Below are 17843 nucleotides of genomic sequence, written 5' to 3' on the forward strand. Positions count from 1 at the left end.
TACTCGGTTAGTTCGGTTTCTTCATTTAAAAAATGTTACCGGAGAAAATAAAAATATCTGAAATATATAAAAATGGGTCTGGTCCGCTGGTAAGATTATGACCGCAGAGACAGAACATGGCTGCTTCATCTAATCTCGTATGACCGCAGAGACAGAACATGGCTGCTTCATCTAATCTCTTCGCAATCCCTTCGCGTCTTCATACATCTTCTTCTCCGTTTATCTGTAACATCCTCATCCTCAATATTGTTTCATTGTTTGATATTATCCTCTCTTTATTCTGACACCCGTGTTTCATTTTTAGCCGCACCAAACCGGAATCAAGTTCGTATCCTCGCCAAATCATGCCCGGACAATCAGAGCTTCGAATCCAACGATTCGGATTCTTCATCGGAGACCACCAACGAAGCCCAGGTGCAAAGTCTGAGTCTTTCTTATATTTATTAATATTAAATTCACTATTTTGTGAGAGTCAGTATCCTTTTCTTGGCTTCCATTGATGCTAAGAACATTATTGTATGTCTTTAAATGTTACTGTCACTGTAAGTTGGGAGCTGAGCTAGCTGTAGTTGAGAATCTGTTCTTTACATTCCATTTTACTTAAAAAAAAATTCAGAGTCTTTCTTAGCTGGTTTGTGTTCTTGGCCTGCAGGGGGGTGAGAAACCGATGTCACGGAGACAGTGGATGATGACTTGTGTGTGCTTATCTCCAGCTTTAATTACCAATGCTTATACCTTTGTCTCTGTACAAAACGCAGCCGCTTTAGACAAGAAGCCAGGTGTTTGCCGTAACTGTCAGGGCATTGGTGCTGTTCTCTGTGAGTTAAACTTTCTTATCTTACTACTATACTCTTCTAGCTATATGCTCTTGCTTCGTGAACATGTTAGTGCTATGTTAAAAAGTGGTAATGATTCTCTGTTTTTATTCCATGTTAGTGCTTAATATTGATGCGCATATGTGTTTATATGATTTAGGTGATATGTGTGGGGGAACAGGAAAATGGAAAGCTCTAAACCGAAAACGAGCCAAAGATGTATATGAGTTTACAGAATGTCCAAATTGTTACGGTTTGTTTCTCTCTTTCACAACGTTTCTTTTTAATGTAGTTTGGTTTTGGTTGGTAACCCCTGTTTGATTTGGTTGGCTTCTGTTTGCAAACAGGTCGAGGCAAACTTGTTTGTCCGGTCTGTTTGGGCACAGGTTTACCAAACAACAAAGGACTCCTTAGAAGGCCTGGTGCTCGTGAGCTACTCGACAAGATGTACAATGGTCGTCTTCTTCCCAATTCATGAGCAGGTATTATTAGTACATGTCCTCATTTCATCTCCATATAAATATATTATTGGTCTGTTTACGAGTTAAAATCAAGCTACTCGCAGATTGTTTACTGCAAATCTGGTTTTAAGCACGGGCGGCAATAGTTATGATTATAGAAGAGGAAGAGAACTAATACATTGTGGACGTATGGGAAGCTATAGGAGAATGGGATTCAGGACATGTTTTTGTAATGCTGCTAGCTTTGTCTTGTAAATTCAAGTTAAAAATACTCCATGCCATAATGTAAAATGTTATGAGTTAAAAAAAGAGAAATTCCTTTAGATAGTTTTTTTTAGTTTATTTTCGCAAAAATAGACCTCCGAAGAAGAAAATGATCAAAATAGGTTTTATTAAAGGGTAAATATGTATTTATACTTTTAGTGCTAACTAATCTAAGACTTAGAGTTAACTGGTTGGGTTTTGGGGATGAGTTCAAATTTAAAAAAAAAAAAAAAAAAGAATTCAAAATAAAAATAAAATAAAAACTATTTTCGTCATTTTATTTTTTTAGGGTTTTTTTTGTGACAAAAACTTTAAAAGAGACTATTTTAAAGTATATTAAAAAAAAAAAATTCTCTTAAAAACATCAAATTAAAAATACATATTAAAAATAATTTAATCGATTATGGAAAAGCTGTAAAATATAAAATCTTCTAAAACACCATAGATCATATAGTATGAAGCTGAACTTTTTAAACGAAAAACAGTCTAAATGTTCATCCTACTTTTTCACCAATGCTTTGCTTCTCTGATCTCAAAGACATAGATCATGAAACTTACTAGTGTTTTGACCTTTTGAAACCTATTGTTTCAACACCTGTATGTATATCTATAAATATCAATCAATGCGAAATAACAATTAAAAAGAACAACATAGGAATCTTTTCAAAGTCTACTAAAACATCAAATATTTAGTTCAAAGAAAAAAAAAAGATCCATAAAAACAGAGTTTCACAATGATCAGATCTCCAAAGAGAAAACGCTTCAAAGTTCTAAAACCAAAGTTAAGACTTTGTTCATCAGAAGCTTGATCAGAGCAGATAATATAAGTCTAAAAAAGTCATTAAGCCAACAACAAACAGTTAACAATAAAACAAGAAACGGTAGGTGAACTTTATCTCTTCTTCAAGTCACACTTCCAACGAACCTCCCTGTTTCTTATGGTTCCAGTACTCCACTAGGCGATGGTTCGGATCAAGAGCCTCAATGGCCTGGAGACAAAGATGACACTAGTTATGTAAGAAAGTTCCGTGTTATATTTCAATATTACATATGTTATAATATATAGAGTCAAGGAATGGAGTTTTGGGTATATGGTTTCAAATTAAAAAAAATAAAAAAATAAAAATTAAAAATTTCAAAATTATTTTGGTCATTTTTTTTTCACGGTTATTTTTGTGACAAAAAACTTAAAAATGACTATCCGAGAAAATTGTCCTAATATATATTTACCTGAATTATGGACGGGGAGAGAAAACCAAACATTTGTAACCCGTTGATGCTTTCCAAAGTATGAATATTACGTTCTCGGCGCTTCTTGATCTCTTCGTTAACTTTCTGCAACACCATTTCCCAGCATGCCTGAGCTGAGCCAGCAGAGAAGCTCTCGTCTTGATGAGCTTCCTCCAGAGTAACCTGAAAACGATAAACAACAACGTCACGCAACTTTATATATTTTTTAGCACGAACTAATAATTAATAACGTTGTAAAAGACTTTTTTTTACCTTGAAGAATGGACCCATAAGTCCTACATCTACAACCTCAGATATGTAATAGCTCATTCTCATTGGATCTTTCACGTTGTAGAACTTAACCCTACTCTTGAACCCTGTTAAAACAAAAAGAATTAGTAAACCAAAATAAAATAAAATAGTAAACCAACTTAATCTCTTTCAACTTAAGTTCTTTAGGATAAATTAGGGTTTGGAGAGTTGCACCATTTGGATATATCGCATGCTTGTTACACCAAAGCTCTCGGAAAACCAAGAACCCTAGGTTTATAGTCTCCACATAGGCAGCAAAGTTCAACATGGATGCATCATGGCGTGCGTCTGATGTATTATCAAACTCGCCATCCACTTGATACTCAAGGTTCAGATCAAAACCTCTAGGTTCTTTAGCCCAAGTTTTTAGATCCTCTGCTTCATCATGGCGTGTCTCTGAAGTATCATCAAACTCCCCATCATCCCCTTGAAACTCAAGATTCAGATCAAAACCTCTAGGTTCTCTCTCCTGAGCCTCTGAAAAATCTTCTCTAACCATGGAAGCCCAAGTCTTTAGATGCTCTGCTTCGCCTTCCAATGCTCTAACCAACGATCTCAACTCATCTACGGTGTGACGAAGAAGTACGAACCGATCATTCCCTTCGCATGAACAAAGCTCGTTAGCGTGCTTAGTGCAAGCATACTCTCCAGGAGAGCATTTGTTGCAGCCAGATGCCGTGAGATGCAAGTCATAACAGCACTTAACGCATTCCCTCTCGCAGTTCGAATCAAAGTCCTTCTCCATCTTTATCAAATTGAAACCGCTTCCAAGAGCCTTAATCCTTCCTTCTTCCATACGTAACCGAGTCTCCACTGCCTTAGTAAGAGTCAGGTTCTTCCCGCAGAAGCTTCTCCATGCTAAGCTCTTTCCACTCTCTCCCCCACCACCTGACAAGGACCTAACAGCTTCGTAAGCTGCTCCAAGGAGAAGCTTGTCATGAGACACGGACGTTTTCTTGTTCTCATTACTCAATAACTCCACAGCATTCTGTCCGTGAGATAACCAGTCAACCGTAGCGACGTTCACAGCTTCTGCACAGTTGAAACCGGAGTTGAAACCGGCGTGATACGCCCTAGGGAATGTGAGAACATACTCCCCTGCACGCTGAACCGCACGAAAAACCGGGACTCCCTCGTCTTTCAAAATCGAAGGTGAGAACTGAGTGACGAGTCCATGGAGTAGATCAGGTGTTTCCTCGAAAAGATCTGGTAAATGTTTCCTCATGGCCTTCTCTAGTGACGTTGCATGGGTTCCAGGAACTCCGTACCACACTTTTGGCTCACCAAAGTGATTATAGTTTAGTGAGTATAAGTGATGGTCCTCCACATGCTGTTACATCAACATTATTAGGTTAAACTAGTAAAAAAAAAAAAAAATTAATTGTTAAGTAAATTTTTTTTTTTTAATTTACCCAGCAAAAGGTTGAAAAACACATCCCAACATAGACCCATGGCACGAGAACGCCCGAGATATCTCCACGCTCGAATGACAGTAAAGAGCCCGAGAGACGAGGCAAGTTGTTAAGGTTCCAACCAGAAGTTTCTCCTCTCTCGAATCCACTTCCAAGAACCTTGTTCTCTAAGTCAGCTCCATAATATACCTCGACCTCGTCTTCGGCTGCTGCGTGCTCAACTATCCGCCAATACTCTCCTTCCATCTCTTCGATGGACGGAGCATTACCTTCTTTCATTTTGAAATAGGATTCCTTGAAACGCCGAGCGTACTTCTCAAACTCCTCAAGAGTGAAGTCTGGGCCAGAGTTGAAACCAAATACCTCTTCTTCCTCGGGAGATGAAACTGAGCTAGGTCGTCTCTTGGAGGAGGAAACGACTCTTGGGTAACTTCGTTTCCGTTTTCTTGCCTTTGGTTTCTTCTTCTTCTTCTTCTTCACGGGCCCTCTGTTCTGAAGCAGCTCCACGTTCTGAACCCGGGTGTGGAATTTTATACCGTCCCATATACTTTTCTCTCTAAGCCGAAAAGGAGGAGACCAGTGCAAGGGTGGTACGATACGGCAAATACCATATGGTTCAGCTGAGGGACGTGTTTTTTCTATGTAAGCAACTGTATCTTCAAACTCCTAAACACCCAAACGGTACAATAAAAAATGAGGATTGAGGATGAAGAGAACTTACGATCAAAACCTCAGAATACAAGATGGAGGACAAGCATTTACCTCTAATGAAGGGTAGAATACTGGAGCTTCAGCAATGTCTGGCCTCCGCGCTTTAGCTGGATCCCATCTTGCAAGAACCTACATATGTAATGAAAAATGTGATTTTATAAGCCGCTTTGGAGTAACATCAGATAGCAAGTAGAAAAGTTTGGTCTTACCTCTGGATGACGGGGGATATTAGGAGGTCCTACATTGGTGTCCTCATTTTCCTGAAAAACATTAAAAGGAAAACTTTATTCATGAGAAAATCCAGGTCACCTATTGATGATTTATGAAAATATAAATGAACTAAAAATTAGGACTCATGGTGAAATATACAAACCATACTCTATCCCAACAAAATTTGTGTCATGGATAAATTATAAAATTCATCATCCCGAGTCCCGATAAAAGTGAGACTCGGGATAAACTATAAAAGTCATCTTCAGTCGGAACAAAAACCGGGACTCATGTTGGATTATAGAACTCATCATCATCGCGAGCCGCAAAAAAAAAATCGGGCTCAGAATAAACTATAAATATCATCGGGACTCCGAACAAAAATTAGGAATCATGATTAACATTGGTAAATCAACTTAAGCAAGGAGTGCCATTTAAGGCCTATCTACAGTCTCAATATTGTTAAATCAAGTATGTGATATAGAGTGAGATCTGTAGCGATAAACAATAAATCAAATCGATAACACACGATTAATCGATAAATCGCTTTTAAAGCGAAGAAAATACCTCTTTGATCCGAGATTCTGCTGCAAGAACCATTGAATTGAAATCAATCAATTCACTCCACAAAACCAGATGACCCTTATAAGAACTGAGAAATACAAAGATGTTAGGAACCAAAGGATCAAAGAACCCTAGCCAAATATCCAATTCCCAAAATAATATATCAGGGAATAATGAGACACATAGGCTTAGTATTCATTATATAGATAAGGAAAACAAAAACTGCAGATTACATACCAATCACAATGACAACTCAATATCTTTTTTCCTCAATCGAGGTATAAAAGAAATTGAAAGGGCAGTTACACTAAAAATAAAAATAAAATGATTAGAAGAAGTATCACAATAACACATAAAAACAAAGCTATAAATAATATCAAAAAATTAAAAACCAACAAGAGAAATTAAACTAAATAAACCATTTAATTATTAGTGCTTACAAAATGTCTTTGAAAAGAGATAAGTTCACCTAGTGCCAGTTCTTATGAACAACCAGATGAAAAATCTTATGAACAACCAGATGAAAATCTGTTTTGGCTCACAAACGTTTAATGTTTAATATATATTAAATCCGGTTCAAAATGATTTATGTTTTAGAAAGAAATTATTCAAAATGTTTACTTTGAATACATTTTTTATTAGGTAATGATTCTAAAGTGTGAACTTCGATGAATTAATTATGATTAACTATTTTCCATAGTAATAGTCAGTCAAAATTTAATAAAAATAATTAATTTCATCGAACTTCTGTGTTTAAAAAAAAAAGGGACTTCGATGAAATTATTTATGTGTACCAAATTTTGATTGACTATTATTTTGGAAAATAGTTAATCATGAAAGTATATATATAATTAAAATTTAAGATATTTTCTAGTCGAACAAAAAAAGTTGAACTAGTATATGTGAGAACTCAAAAACATATGAGTATAAATTATTTGAGTTCTAAACTATCCAAAACATGTATATTTATAGATCATCTATCTTTTATACCCAAATTGTTTCAGATCCCATAAATTTTAGAGCTGGCTCTGGTTGAGATGAGAGTTCACCTCCTCAGATGAATGATTAATTAAGAAAATTGTAAAATAAACTTATTAAAAATTAAAATAAATAGAAATCAGATAGAGTTACATAAGAAAAAAAGAAAAAGATAGAAGGCGGTACAATATGTTGTAAAAAGATAGAATAACCGCCAAACGAAATGCACACTGTTTTAACTGAAACACGTCAGCGGAAGGTTCCATCAATCTTTTCCTTCTAAGTGGTTTGGTTTGGTTAGAAATTTATACCGGTTTTGAGTTTTCTGAATTTTGAAAAGTAGACCCGAATTAGGATTAGATTTTTTTATTGATTTGGTTTCAAAATTTTCGGTTTGCTTTGAATTTTATTTTAATTATTGTTAGGAAGTGAATAAAATATAGATAATTTATTTTAATCTAAACGTAGTTTTGTATATATTTAATTTAATTTACAATTTTAATATTGTATGGTTCGTTTGGTTTGATTATATTTATTTGGCATTAAAAGTTCAGGTTTAAGGTTACAAATTTCAGTTTTATTTTTGATAAATGAATCAGGTTTGGCTCTCAGTCCAGGAAAGTAGGAAGCATATTAAATATTCCTTCTACACCTTAATGTTCTTACATCTTCCACTTTTCACTCCTAAGTTTAATACAATCAACAAATACCTTTGCTCTGCCTTTTCAGAGCGACTAGAACTCGACCACTATTTGATCTTTAAAAATGGATGTTGAAAAAAAGTGCATTTGCTCTGCTCGAATGAAAAGTGGATCAATCTTCATGGTTATTTACGTGTGTATCAAGATTGGATTTACGCGGAAAAGGAGAAAACAATAACAGCTCTTCATGTTTTAGATCTTGACTCTCGATGTTCCTATCAGATGACTAATGCTTTTACAATTCAGTATCATATAGAGAACTTTAACATATAGTATACTGAAAGGATGCGAAAAAAAAACCATTTATACAGAGAGTTTGAATAAAGAGAACATACAATAAGGATGCGGAAAACTTGAATAAATAGAACTTGAACATATAGAGAACTTGAACATTTATTAGGAGAACATGAATAAAGAGAACATACTATAAGGTCGTCTCCAACAATACACCAAAACACCAAATTTAGTGTAATTTCATCTCCAACAAGACACCAAAATTGACATCATCCCACCAAATTTGGTGTAATGTGAATATTATTACACTAAATTTGGTTTAACACTATTCATCACCCCAAATCTTTAAAATGTATATTTTATCTTGATTTATTTAATAATATAGTTAATTACTGTCAAATTTATAATTAAACATTAATGTATTGTATTATTTGTATTTTAAATTTATTTTTATGTAATTAAAAAACTAAATTTTTATTTTTTATTTTCAAAATAAATCACTAAATGACTATTATCATTTATCACTTACAAATAATAAAAATATAAATAATAATCTAAATGTGACAAAATAATTATTTATCAATTAAAAATAATAAAAAATACAAAAATTTAAAACTAGAACGTAAATAATATATAATATTACTTTTGGTGTAAAATTTGGTGTCATTATTGGAGATGACAAAAAAAACTATGACACCAAAACATATAATTTGGTGTAATTTCAACACTTTTGGTGCAGTTATGGGAGATGCTATAAAGATGCGAAAAAACCATTTATATGGTATGAGACTAACATATGGTCAATGGTCTTTTCAAAAAAAAAAACATCTGATCAATGGTTATCTGAAATCTGATGATGGAGAGATAGGTCACTGTTATGTCTTACATCGGACAAACTGTTATTTTTTTTTAAATTAAAATAAAGGGTTAAACCTGAATCTATTAAAAATACAGACTTAACCCCGGGTGGAGGTATATCCCACAGATAAACCCTCTCTTGGGCATTCAAATGAACCGAAAATAATAGTCCATATCCGTGTGACCAGGGGTTCGAACCAAAGTTCGCTCACTGTATTGAGTTTATTTCCCTCAAGCGCCACTGACTTCGGGTGAAATGTTTCTAAGATTTTCTTGTTGGTTCCATTACAAAATCATTTTTTGGAGACTATACTGAGATTTTATTTTCGAACTTTTTGTTATATATTAAAATTGTATTTTGGGCTATTTGGATTTTTAAAATGAATATTGCGTTTAACCAATATATCAGAATAGACATGTTTAAGATTTCTAAATTCTAATCCAACAAACCAATGGATTTAACCACAACAAATCCAAAGTAAACCAGAATAGACCGATTACAATGAAATATGGTTTTAGTTTTTGTCTAGAATTGGCAAATACCATAAAACCTAGTTACCCTAACTCTTCTTAGGTCAACTACTTTCCAAAATCCTCAATGGTGCTGAATAATTTGTTCTTTTTTATAAAATGAAAACCAAAACCATAGTATTTCGTTGGCAACATTTGTTTCTCTTTATTGCCAAGAATTAAACATATACATATATCAAAGAGCAAAATATATACATACTAGGGTCGGTCCGCCCTATGGACGGGAAGTTAGAAAAAACTTATTTTATGAAGCATTTTTTTAAAAAAATTGTAGATTAAAAATGATATTATAAATAAAAATAAATAAATAGAATTCGGAGATCATGTTGCTATTTTTAATAAATTTTTTTAGACTGAATTAAAATTACAATAATTGTCATTATTCTACGAAGAACAATCTAATATAATAAGATTAATGATGTCCGCATATAATTATGCAATGATCATGCCAGAGAAATATGTTTAAAAAAAACTTATATTATCTTAACTAAAACAGTCTTTTGTTAGTGTGAATAGTTTGGTTTGTGTATATTTTAGTTAAAATGTGAAAGTTTTCTCCTAATGAAAGTTATACTTCAACTTCTCTGCCACTCTTTAAATTGAATATGATCTATCGATATTAAATAAGTTTAGAATTTATTAGATAGGTTTTACAATTAATTTAGAATTTATTAATACTGTGGAAACTTGCATTATGAATTAACAATATATTTAATTAAATGATAATATTGCTTGGACGTTTTTTATAACATCCATGCACATATGTAATAAAAGGTTTATGCTGCAGATGCGTGTAATTATTTTGCAAAATATATTTTTGCATTGGTGTATCAATACTTTGAAATAAAACCGTTACAATACAAAGGGAATCGTTCAAAATTTTCAAATATCAGAGTGTTCGTTTATTCAAATAGTTAAGTAGGGGTAATATATAATAATTTGTTTGCGTTGTTGTATGAAAAAAAAAAAGTTAGAAGCACTATTTATTGTGAAATCATGGAGCTTAAAAAATAAATTGATGTAAATGAGTAAAACAAATAATCATAGGAGCTCTATTTATCGTGAAATCATAGACTTTAAAAAATAAATTGATGTAAATGGGTAAAGAAAATAATTATTCCTATGTTTTTTTTTGCTAAAACATTATTCATATGTTAAATGCTCAGTCTATATATATCAAATTAGTAAATTCAATTTTGTATTCAGTATATAATATTATACATTTTATATGTAAGTTCACTAATATACTATAAACCTATTGGTTCATCTAGTTTTTTGGTTTTTACGGGCTATTTTACACATTAAAATAAATAAAAACATTTTATTGTATTTTGACACATGTAAATCCAATTAAAATCATCGTACTCGATTCTCTTGATCTACATTAATTTTTCATACCGGTATGATCAGATTGAATATCAACAATATTATAAGAGCTGTTTTATGACGTATTCATAAGACGAAGAACACGACATTATTTGTTTACTAAAATATAAAAGTATGTTGTTAAAAATATTATTTTTAATTTGATCTAAAGCTCACACGACAATATTCCCGCATATTTATGAGTTACACCAAAAGCCCACACGATCTCTAATTCCAAGTTAATAAAACGCTGCATTTTGGATGTGGACACGTGTCGGGTTCTCAACATTCGAATTAGTGACTACGTGGACGGCCTAGGAGGGAAGCAAACCCAACTTTATATATACATAATATATCTAATGATCCAACAACCAAAAAATCATTTTCTTTTATTTCTTGGTCAAGATTCACAATTCATTTGATTATCCTCGCGTACTGCACAATGGTCAAAATGTGGAAACACGAATTTAGTATAATCATACATTATCATGTATCTTCTTGATTTTTATACTCAAATATCTATCATGTACCTACTTTTTCAGACCGCCTCTGTATTAAAACCTGTACATGTTAATCACTACTTCTCCACACCACCATAGACGTGCTCTCCACTTCCTTCCCACATTTATATATACTCTGAGATTTCTAATTTTCCAAGCCAACCCTAAAAATCTCAATTTTTCGTTCACCATCTTTAGTAATAATATTATCTTAGCTTACTGAGTTTGTGATGTCTCCTCCAGCGTTGATTGTGTTTGAAGATGGTCTAACCAACAAATGGAGCAACGACGAATGGCAGAGTCTCAGCGTTTCTCCCGGAGAAAACCCTAACCCTAGCTCTAACTTCAATTTCTTGGCGAAGAATGCAGCTCTCCAGGACCAGCTGACAGTTTCCCGCCCATCTGTAAAAGATGAAAGCTTCAGAATAGTCTTACCTCTGGCGATGTCTCCTCCAAGAGACACCGCCGTGCCGTTACCTGTTCTTCCCCAGCCGATGATGAAGCAACGGAAGAAGCTTGGCCACCAAGAAACCATGTTTTCTGAAGAAGAAGAAGAAGATTTCAAGTGCAGTGCCTTCTGTTTATCTCTCCCTGGTTTTGGGAAGCAGAAACCTGTTAGGTCACCAAAAAGTGAGGATTCTCCTATAAAGAAGAAAACGATCAAAGCGTCATCGTTCTCAAACTCTGCTGTCTCGCTAAGTGCCTCGCTTGAGAAATTCGAGTGTGGCTCATGGGCTTCAACGAGTGCTCTGGCTCGAGAAAACGGTCGTTTGTACTTCGATCTGCCGGTGGAGATGATCAAATGTGGGAGCGGGGGCGGCGGAGATGTGCAAGAGCCGGTGAGTTTAGGTTTCTTCTTCGACAAGGAAACAGGAAGTCCGGCTTTGAGAAGCGTTCTAAAGACTTCTTTGTCGGTAAGGCAACAAAGAGGTTCGGTTGAGATGTCACCGCAACGCCGTGTTAGGTTTTCGACCACGTCCTCTGTTTCATGCCCGACATCACCAAGATCGTGTATCACCCCGCGGCTGCTTAAAGCTAGAGATGACTTCAATACGTTCTTAGCAGCACAGAACGCGTGAAATAAAACAAATATTTTCGTATTTACGAATATTAGGTGTGTCTATTAGTATATATCAATATAGAGCGAATATTTACGTTCTATTTTGGTTTGAGTCTCTGCTTAACCAGATTATGAGCATTCAGGAAAATTAATCTTTCATCTTTCTTTTTTTTCAAACAATAATGCCTCTGTCCTGTTTGGTTCTGTTTTCTGCTTAATTCTTTACTTGTTACAAAGGGTCGATCCGTAAAACAATGCTATAAACATGTTTCTGTCATTGTTTTTATATTCGTACATAACAAATAAAATATAAAATAAACGGTAAATACTAAACCTTTCAACCTCGCACAAACTTGATGGAAGGAAAGTGGAAATGCATGTGTAGTGTATGTCTTTACAAGAAGAAAACTTCAACGTCAAGAAGGCTCGGTTAGTAATTCCACCTATAAAGAGCATAGATATGAATCTTGGACGCAGATCCAAAACGCAAACGCGCTACAGTCTAGCTTAAAAGCAAACAACGGAAGGAAAAAAAGTCATAAAACAAAAGAAAACGTTTGTAAGGTTAAGTGAAGTATCGTTAGCGTTTTGAACCGTTGGTTTTATTAATATTTAGGTCCTTGAATCGACGAAGACACGGACAACGTCAAGGATCTTAGCATAACAAATCGGACACTTGCCGCCATTACATTGTAGTTCGTTTGCGCATCTAAGGCATGTGCACATGTGGCCGCACCTACATATTAGTCAAACGCAATACAATTTTTTTAGGAAACTTATAAAGAAGACCACAACCTTTCACCAAAGGTCCAGAGATAAGGTGTAATTGGTACCTGTATAGAAGTGTATCAACTTGCGTCTCGTTACAAACGCAGCATTTACGTTTCAGTGGATTTTCACGGTGAATTGACTTTTGAAGGCTAGCGTTTACGTCCAAACACGTTTTGACAGAGTCTCGTAGCTCCGACATTTCTAGCTGTAGGTGTAAGATCTGTGATCTCATTTCGCTTATAATCTCCATCTCCTAAAACATATGTTTTTTGTGATATAAATACTAATCTCACAAGGTTTAGTTTCGGTTTTTCTTGAATGTCTAAAATAAAAAGAAGACTCACATTTGTCTGAAGGTTGTGCAAAGGTAATAAGTCAGGAGTGGAAGTAACTCCTGTATCCTGAGAACTCCATGAACCTGCCGGTGATGATGCAAATAGCTGCGATGACGTCTGGCTCAAGTCATCTTCTTCTTCGCTTACGTCACAGTTTTGTTCCTCTTTACCAGCTTGGTGAATACGCTGAATAGGATGTGTCTGTACACGGGACATTATGAACTTATCGATCTTCTCTCGCAATCCGCTCTGAAGGAAATCAGAAACCGTTCTTCTGGTTCACCAAGAGAACCGACTTTAGGTTAAAATAAGTTTTGGGTTAAGATAGATGATTATTTGATTTGGTTTTACCTCTCAAGGAGTCTGCATATATCATCTTTGTCAGATCGGGAGTTCATCACTTGTAGATACCGCGATTGCCTCAGATCTTCCCAGTAAGTCCGAGGCCGAGATATTTCTGTAAACCAATCGTAGCTCATTTCTCCATAACAAGACTGTTCATTCTCACACTCTTCTTCCTCTTCCCATATATATGAGGTTTCTTGTTTCTCAAGGAATGGTGTTTCTTGACTCCCCTGCGTACCGCTTTCTACCATGTTCTCCATAATCTGTGATTCTCGATGAGTCACGCTGGTGCTGGGGCTATTGTTATCAGAATTTCTGCTCAAGGCTTCTGGTAATATGATTTCTTGCATATGAAGGCAACTCAAATTTGATTCAGTTTCTTTCTTACATAGCATTGCCTCCTCTGTCTTGCGGTTTGGAAGGCTTGACCGCTCCGTAGAAGAAGTAGCGTTTGCCCCAAATCTTTCCCTGCGTAACGATTAAAGATTGAGATCAGCAAAATAGTTTTTTTTTTTTTTTTTTTTTTTTTTGCTTAATTATCAGCAAAATAGTTTATAAGATATAATAAACACATTAACTAGAAACACAGAGGTTCTTGATCATACCTTAGGTGGAGAACTGTAGGGCCATGTTCCAGGCGATTCAAATCAGGTGATTTTGCGCTAGACCGATGACGATCTTGAATCACTAGGCCGCGTTTGAGACTCCTTAGCCGCAACATTGACTGTGTTAACAAGGAAAAGCGTGAGAATTCACAAGTCACAACTCTGCAACTGGGTTAACTTGTAATTAATTAAGTTATGAGCTGTTTGTGTAAATATTGTGGAAATATTGGGTGGTTTCTGCAAATACAAGTTACCTGGAGGCGACCGCGTTGAGGAAATTTAGAAACTGCGTTGCGTTCAAGAAGCGAATCCAGTTCCAGGTGACGGTCCCGTTCCAGACGCGCAAGCAAATCGGAGAACGCTTGCCGTCCTCGGAGTCGCGGCGAAGAAACCACCGGAAAAATACTTTTCTCCGGCAAATAAGTTTTCGCAACTGCACCGACATTGTCGCCGGCGGTGAGCTTCAGTCTCCGGATAATCTCAGCGACTCTTCCCCATTTGCTCTCTCCCGAGTCAGGAACCGAGTGGAGAGTCTCGGATTCGATCTCCACCGTTGGATCATGATCCCTCGACTCGTTCTCCGATTCAGATTCGCCGTCGATGGAGGGAGCCGAAAGGTTGGTTTCTTCACGAACGCTCGCTCCAACACTTCTCTCTGTTTCTTGGCCGTGGATCGGCGAGTTTCCGCCGTTGGATGGACTCAGCCGTGCCTCCCATATCTGCACGAGAGAAGAAGCTCCTCTCTTCAAAGGTTTAGTCCTGTCGGAAAAGTGGTTACGTTGTTTCTCCGGCGATCCAAGACGGCTTTTGTTCTTCTTTCTCGGCTTGTTTCCTTTCCAAGAACCGACTCTGTTCTGCGAGTTCTTGTCGGAGATAACTGGAGATTTCACTTGTGCGTTCAGATTCTTCTTGACAATGACGTCATCGTTGTTGTTTCTTCGGTTGTTATCTCTGAGGAGACACCCGAAGTTAGATCGCAGAGACGCGATCTCTACCTGAGAAGACGCTGCCATGTCTCTTCGTCAACGATCACAAAGACGAAGACATTCTACGTAAAGACCCATCTTTGATCGGATCTTAGGAAATAAAATAGAAAGAAAAGTTCGTTTGTTTAGTAACTGAAGACACTTTGTTTCAGCTAAAAACAGAGTAACGATAAAAGAAACAGAAACTCAGTGCAACTGTGTTTTGTTTTTGTTTATCTATTTTTTACTAAGGTTTTCTTCCGACGACTAGTAAAAGAAACAAAACTGTTCTGTGCTCATCTTCTAACTTGGAAACGTGTTTGAATAAGAAAGAATATAAAACCCTGTGTAAAATTAGGGAAGACAAGTAGTATGTTGAGGGTCTAGACTCTAGAAGAAGCTTCTAATAAGGTTTGGAATTTTATGTAGGTGACAATTAAAGATCATTTAACTCTCCTAGTTAGTAGTTAGTGCTCTTAATTAGGTTATTGATGATGATGAAGATGAAGGCGAGGAGGGTCCGGAAGTTAGAGTACAAAGAAATGAGCCGTTGGCAAATGGGGGCCTTTAAACTGGATTCACATCAGCATTTAGGTGGAATTTAGTTTAATTTTCCTTCATTTTTATATTTAAAAAAAAAACTATTTTAGCTTTCTGGATCAAGATTATGCGAAAATTTTATACTGTGAATTTGTCATCTAAAATTATGATGAATAGTGTTTATATGTATAAAGAGCATGATTATTGGGGCTAAGTGGGGTTCTTAGCGGAATATAAAAATTCGTCTCTTAACTTTTAACTAAAAAACTAAAAACATGTTCTTAAATATAATAACCCCACCCTAAGAACCCCAATAATCATGCTCTAAGAAGATTAGTATTAGTGTTTTTTTAGTTTGAATTAATGAATTAACTTGCATATGTTTTAATTTCTAAAGCAGAGTTTAAAACCTACCAAGTAAGTAGCTGATAAAAGATAAATTAGGGCATTCGCAATGAGAATCCTTAAGTGGAAATCCTTAGGGAAAAAATAATTAAATAATCAGTAGATTCCACCAAAAGCTAAGGATTCAATCTTTAAAATTCTTAAATAATAATTCTTTCTTATTGAATCCTTGCACTATTTGCGGGTCTCCACGACTATGTGGCGGCCCGTGAATGGTCATCTTTTTTTTTTTTTTTTAAATCCAAAATATTTCGGATTAATCCTAAATGTCCTTGTCGCTAAGGACTCTAATGAGTCTCACCGTGGCGCATACTCTTAGTATTCCAAAGGAATAAGATTTATTAAAAAGAAATCAAGATCACTTGTATTTGATCCTACATGGTCGCTCATGTTGGACAACGTGACACGACTGCAACCATGTGTTTTTGTATTTTTCGTACATAAAACAGAAAAAAAGATCTGTTGATCTTTTTTGTTTGTTTGAACGAAGAATTATATACTTTTTCTTTCTAGACGTGTACCGTAAGAAAATCATATTTGCTCGACGGTGGTCGGTGGCTCTTGCCGCCGGTTACCTTTTTTTACCTTTCGCTTTTTGGTTGTAAATACTCGATCTTCAGAACGATTTTTTGCTTCGCTAGGCGACTTTCTTTTCCAGTTGCGGATTTAGCTCTTCGCTATGGCGAGTTTTTTTGGCGTGAGTTTCAATCACAACAGAGCTGATCATAAAGCAGATGCTTTCTCTGATTTGGATTGAAGCAAATAAAGGTCTGATCCTGATCAGGATTAGAAGCTACACCTTTCGCCACTCTTCATCTTAATCCCGTCGATTAATGGTCAGATGCTTTTCTTCATCACCTCAACTGAGCCTCTTTTAATGAGAATCAGCCTTTACCATCTATTAAGCCTTATATTGGCGTTTCGGTAAAGCATCTCTGAGAAAGATGGTCGAGTTTAGATGGGCTTCTCAAGTCGTTTTGAAGCAGATTCAGTAGAATCGGCGTTGGAAACAACGGTCTGATATAGGATCTCCTTCCTTTTGACTTGAACTTCCTCTGGTGATATCAGCAATGATTTTCAGCCTCTCTGGCCAATAATCACTGTTGAAAAGTGAAAGGTTCATTGTTTTGGGTGCAATGTTCGGCGATACGAGAGTTTCCAGCGGGTTCCGATGATAGAGATACGCCGGACGGTTTCCTCGTTTCTGGAACCAAGGGCGGTGGAGTCGAAGCGGTGAGGGCCAGCTCTCTTCTGCATGCGTAGCCCAGAATCTGCCACGTATTCTCTTGTAAAAGCTTGCACGTGTCTTTGTTTCTAGTTGATCTTATGTGTATCAAAGTGTTGAGCTTTATGCCAAAGTTGTACCCAAAGTTAAAAGCCCATGAGGCTAATGAAATACTGTTGACAAAAAAAAAAACGAAGAATTGAAGTGCCGTAAAATATGGTTGTGGTCAACAATTTTCTTGGTTTCCTCACTAACGTGGTTACGAGAGGTAAGTCAAATCAAATAATTTGACAAATTAGAGTAGGGAATTTCTGATATCATTCATTAGGTCAACGACCTTGTTTATATACACGTACAAAGTCGGTTGCTAGGCAATCCCAAATCTATAATGGAAGATATACAAATATTTACTTTCCGATATATAGAATATATCCTAATACCTCCCC

The 17843-nt window shown here is 35.8% G+C and overlaps 4 protein-coding genes across 4 annotated transcripts; 2 read left to right on the plus strand and 2 right to left on the minus strand.

Annotated features, from left to right (window-relative positions):
- Nucleotides 1–83: 83 nt before the first annotated feature.
- LOC106339704 lies at nt 84–1603 on the plus strand. Its single transcript, XM_013778562.1, has 6 exons — nt 84–225; nt 305–414; nt 653–818; nt 976–1068; nt 1163–1297; nt 1381–1603. Exons 1-5 carry the CDS (start codon nt 159–161, stop codon nt 1291–1293), a joined length of 567 nt encoding a protein of 188 aa, XP_013634016.1. The 5' UTR covers nt 84–158; the 3' UTR covers nt 1294–1297; nt 1381–1603.
- Nucleotides 1604–2448: 845 nt separating this feature from the next.
- On the minus strand, nt 2449–6026 carry LOC106339109 (lysine-specific demethylase JMJ15). Its single transcript, XM_013777924.1, has 8 exons — nt 5983–6026; nt 5415–5465; nt 5257–5334; nt 4495–5160; nt 3257–4412; nt 3044–3147; nt 2771–2953; nt 2449–2529 (listed from the first exon to the last, which is right to left on the minus strand). Exons 1-8 carry the CDS (start codon nt 6013–6015, stop codon nt 2449–2451), a joined length of 2352 nt encoding a protein of 783 aa, XP_013633378.1. The 5' UTR covers nt 6016–6026.
- Nucleotides 6027–11328: 5302 nt separating this feature from the next.
- Nucleotides 11329–12413, plus strand: LOC106341765. The gene has a single exon (XM_013780480.1). The coding sequence runs from the start codon at nt 11377–11379 to the stop codon at nt 12223–12225; it is 849 nt and encodes a 282-aa protein (XP_013635934.1). The 5' UTR covers nt 11329–11376; the 3' UTR covers nt 12226–12413.
- Nucleotides 12372–15784, minus strand: LOC106341764. Its single transcript, XM_013780479.1, has 6 exons — nt 14517–15784; nt 14263–14381; nt 13664–14125; nt 13322–13586; nt 13040–13230; nt 12372–12942 (listed from the first exon to the last, which is right to left on the minus strand). The coding sequence occupies exons 1-6, from the start codon at nt 15273–15275 to the stop codon at nt 12819–12821; spliced, it is 1920 nt and encodes a 639-aa protein (XP_013635933.1). The 5' UTR covers nt 15276–15784; the 3' UTR covers nt 12372–12818.
- Between the last annotated feature and the right edge of the window lie 2059 nt (nt 15785–17843).

This window comes from Brassica oleracea, chromosome C4 (genome assembly GCF_000695525.1).
Source record: "Brassica oleracea var. oleracea cultivar TO1000 chromosome C4, BOL, whole genome shotgun sequence".
Lineage (NCBI taxonomy): Eukaryota > Viridiplantae > Streptophyta > Magnoliopsida > Brassicales > Brassicaceae > Brassica > Brassica oleracea.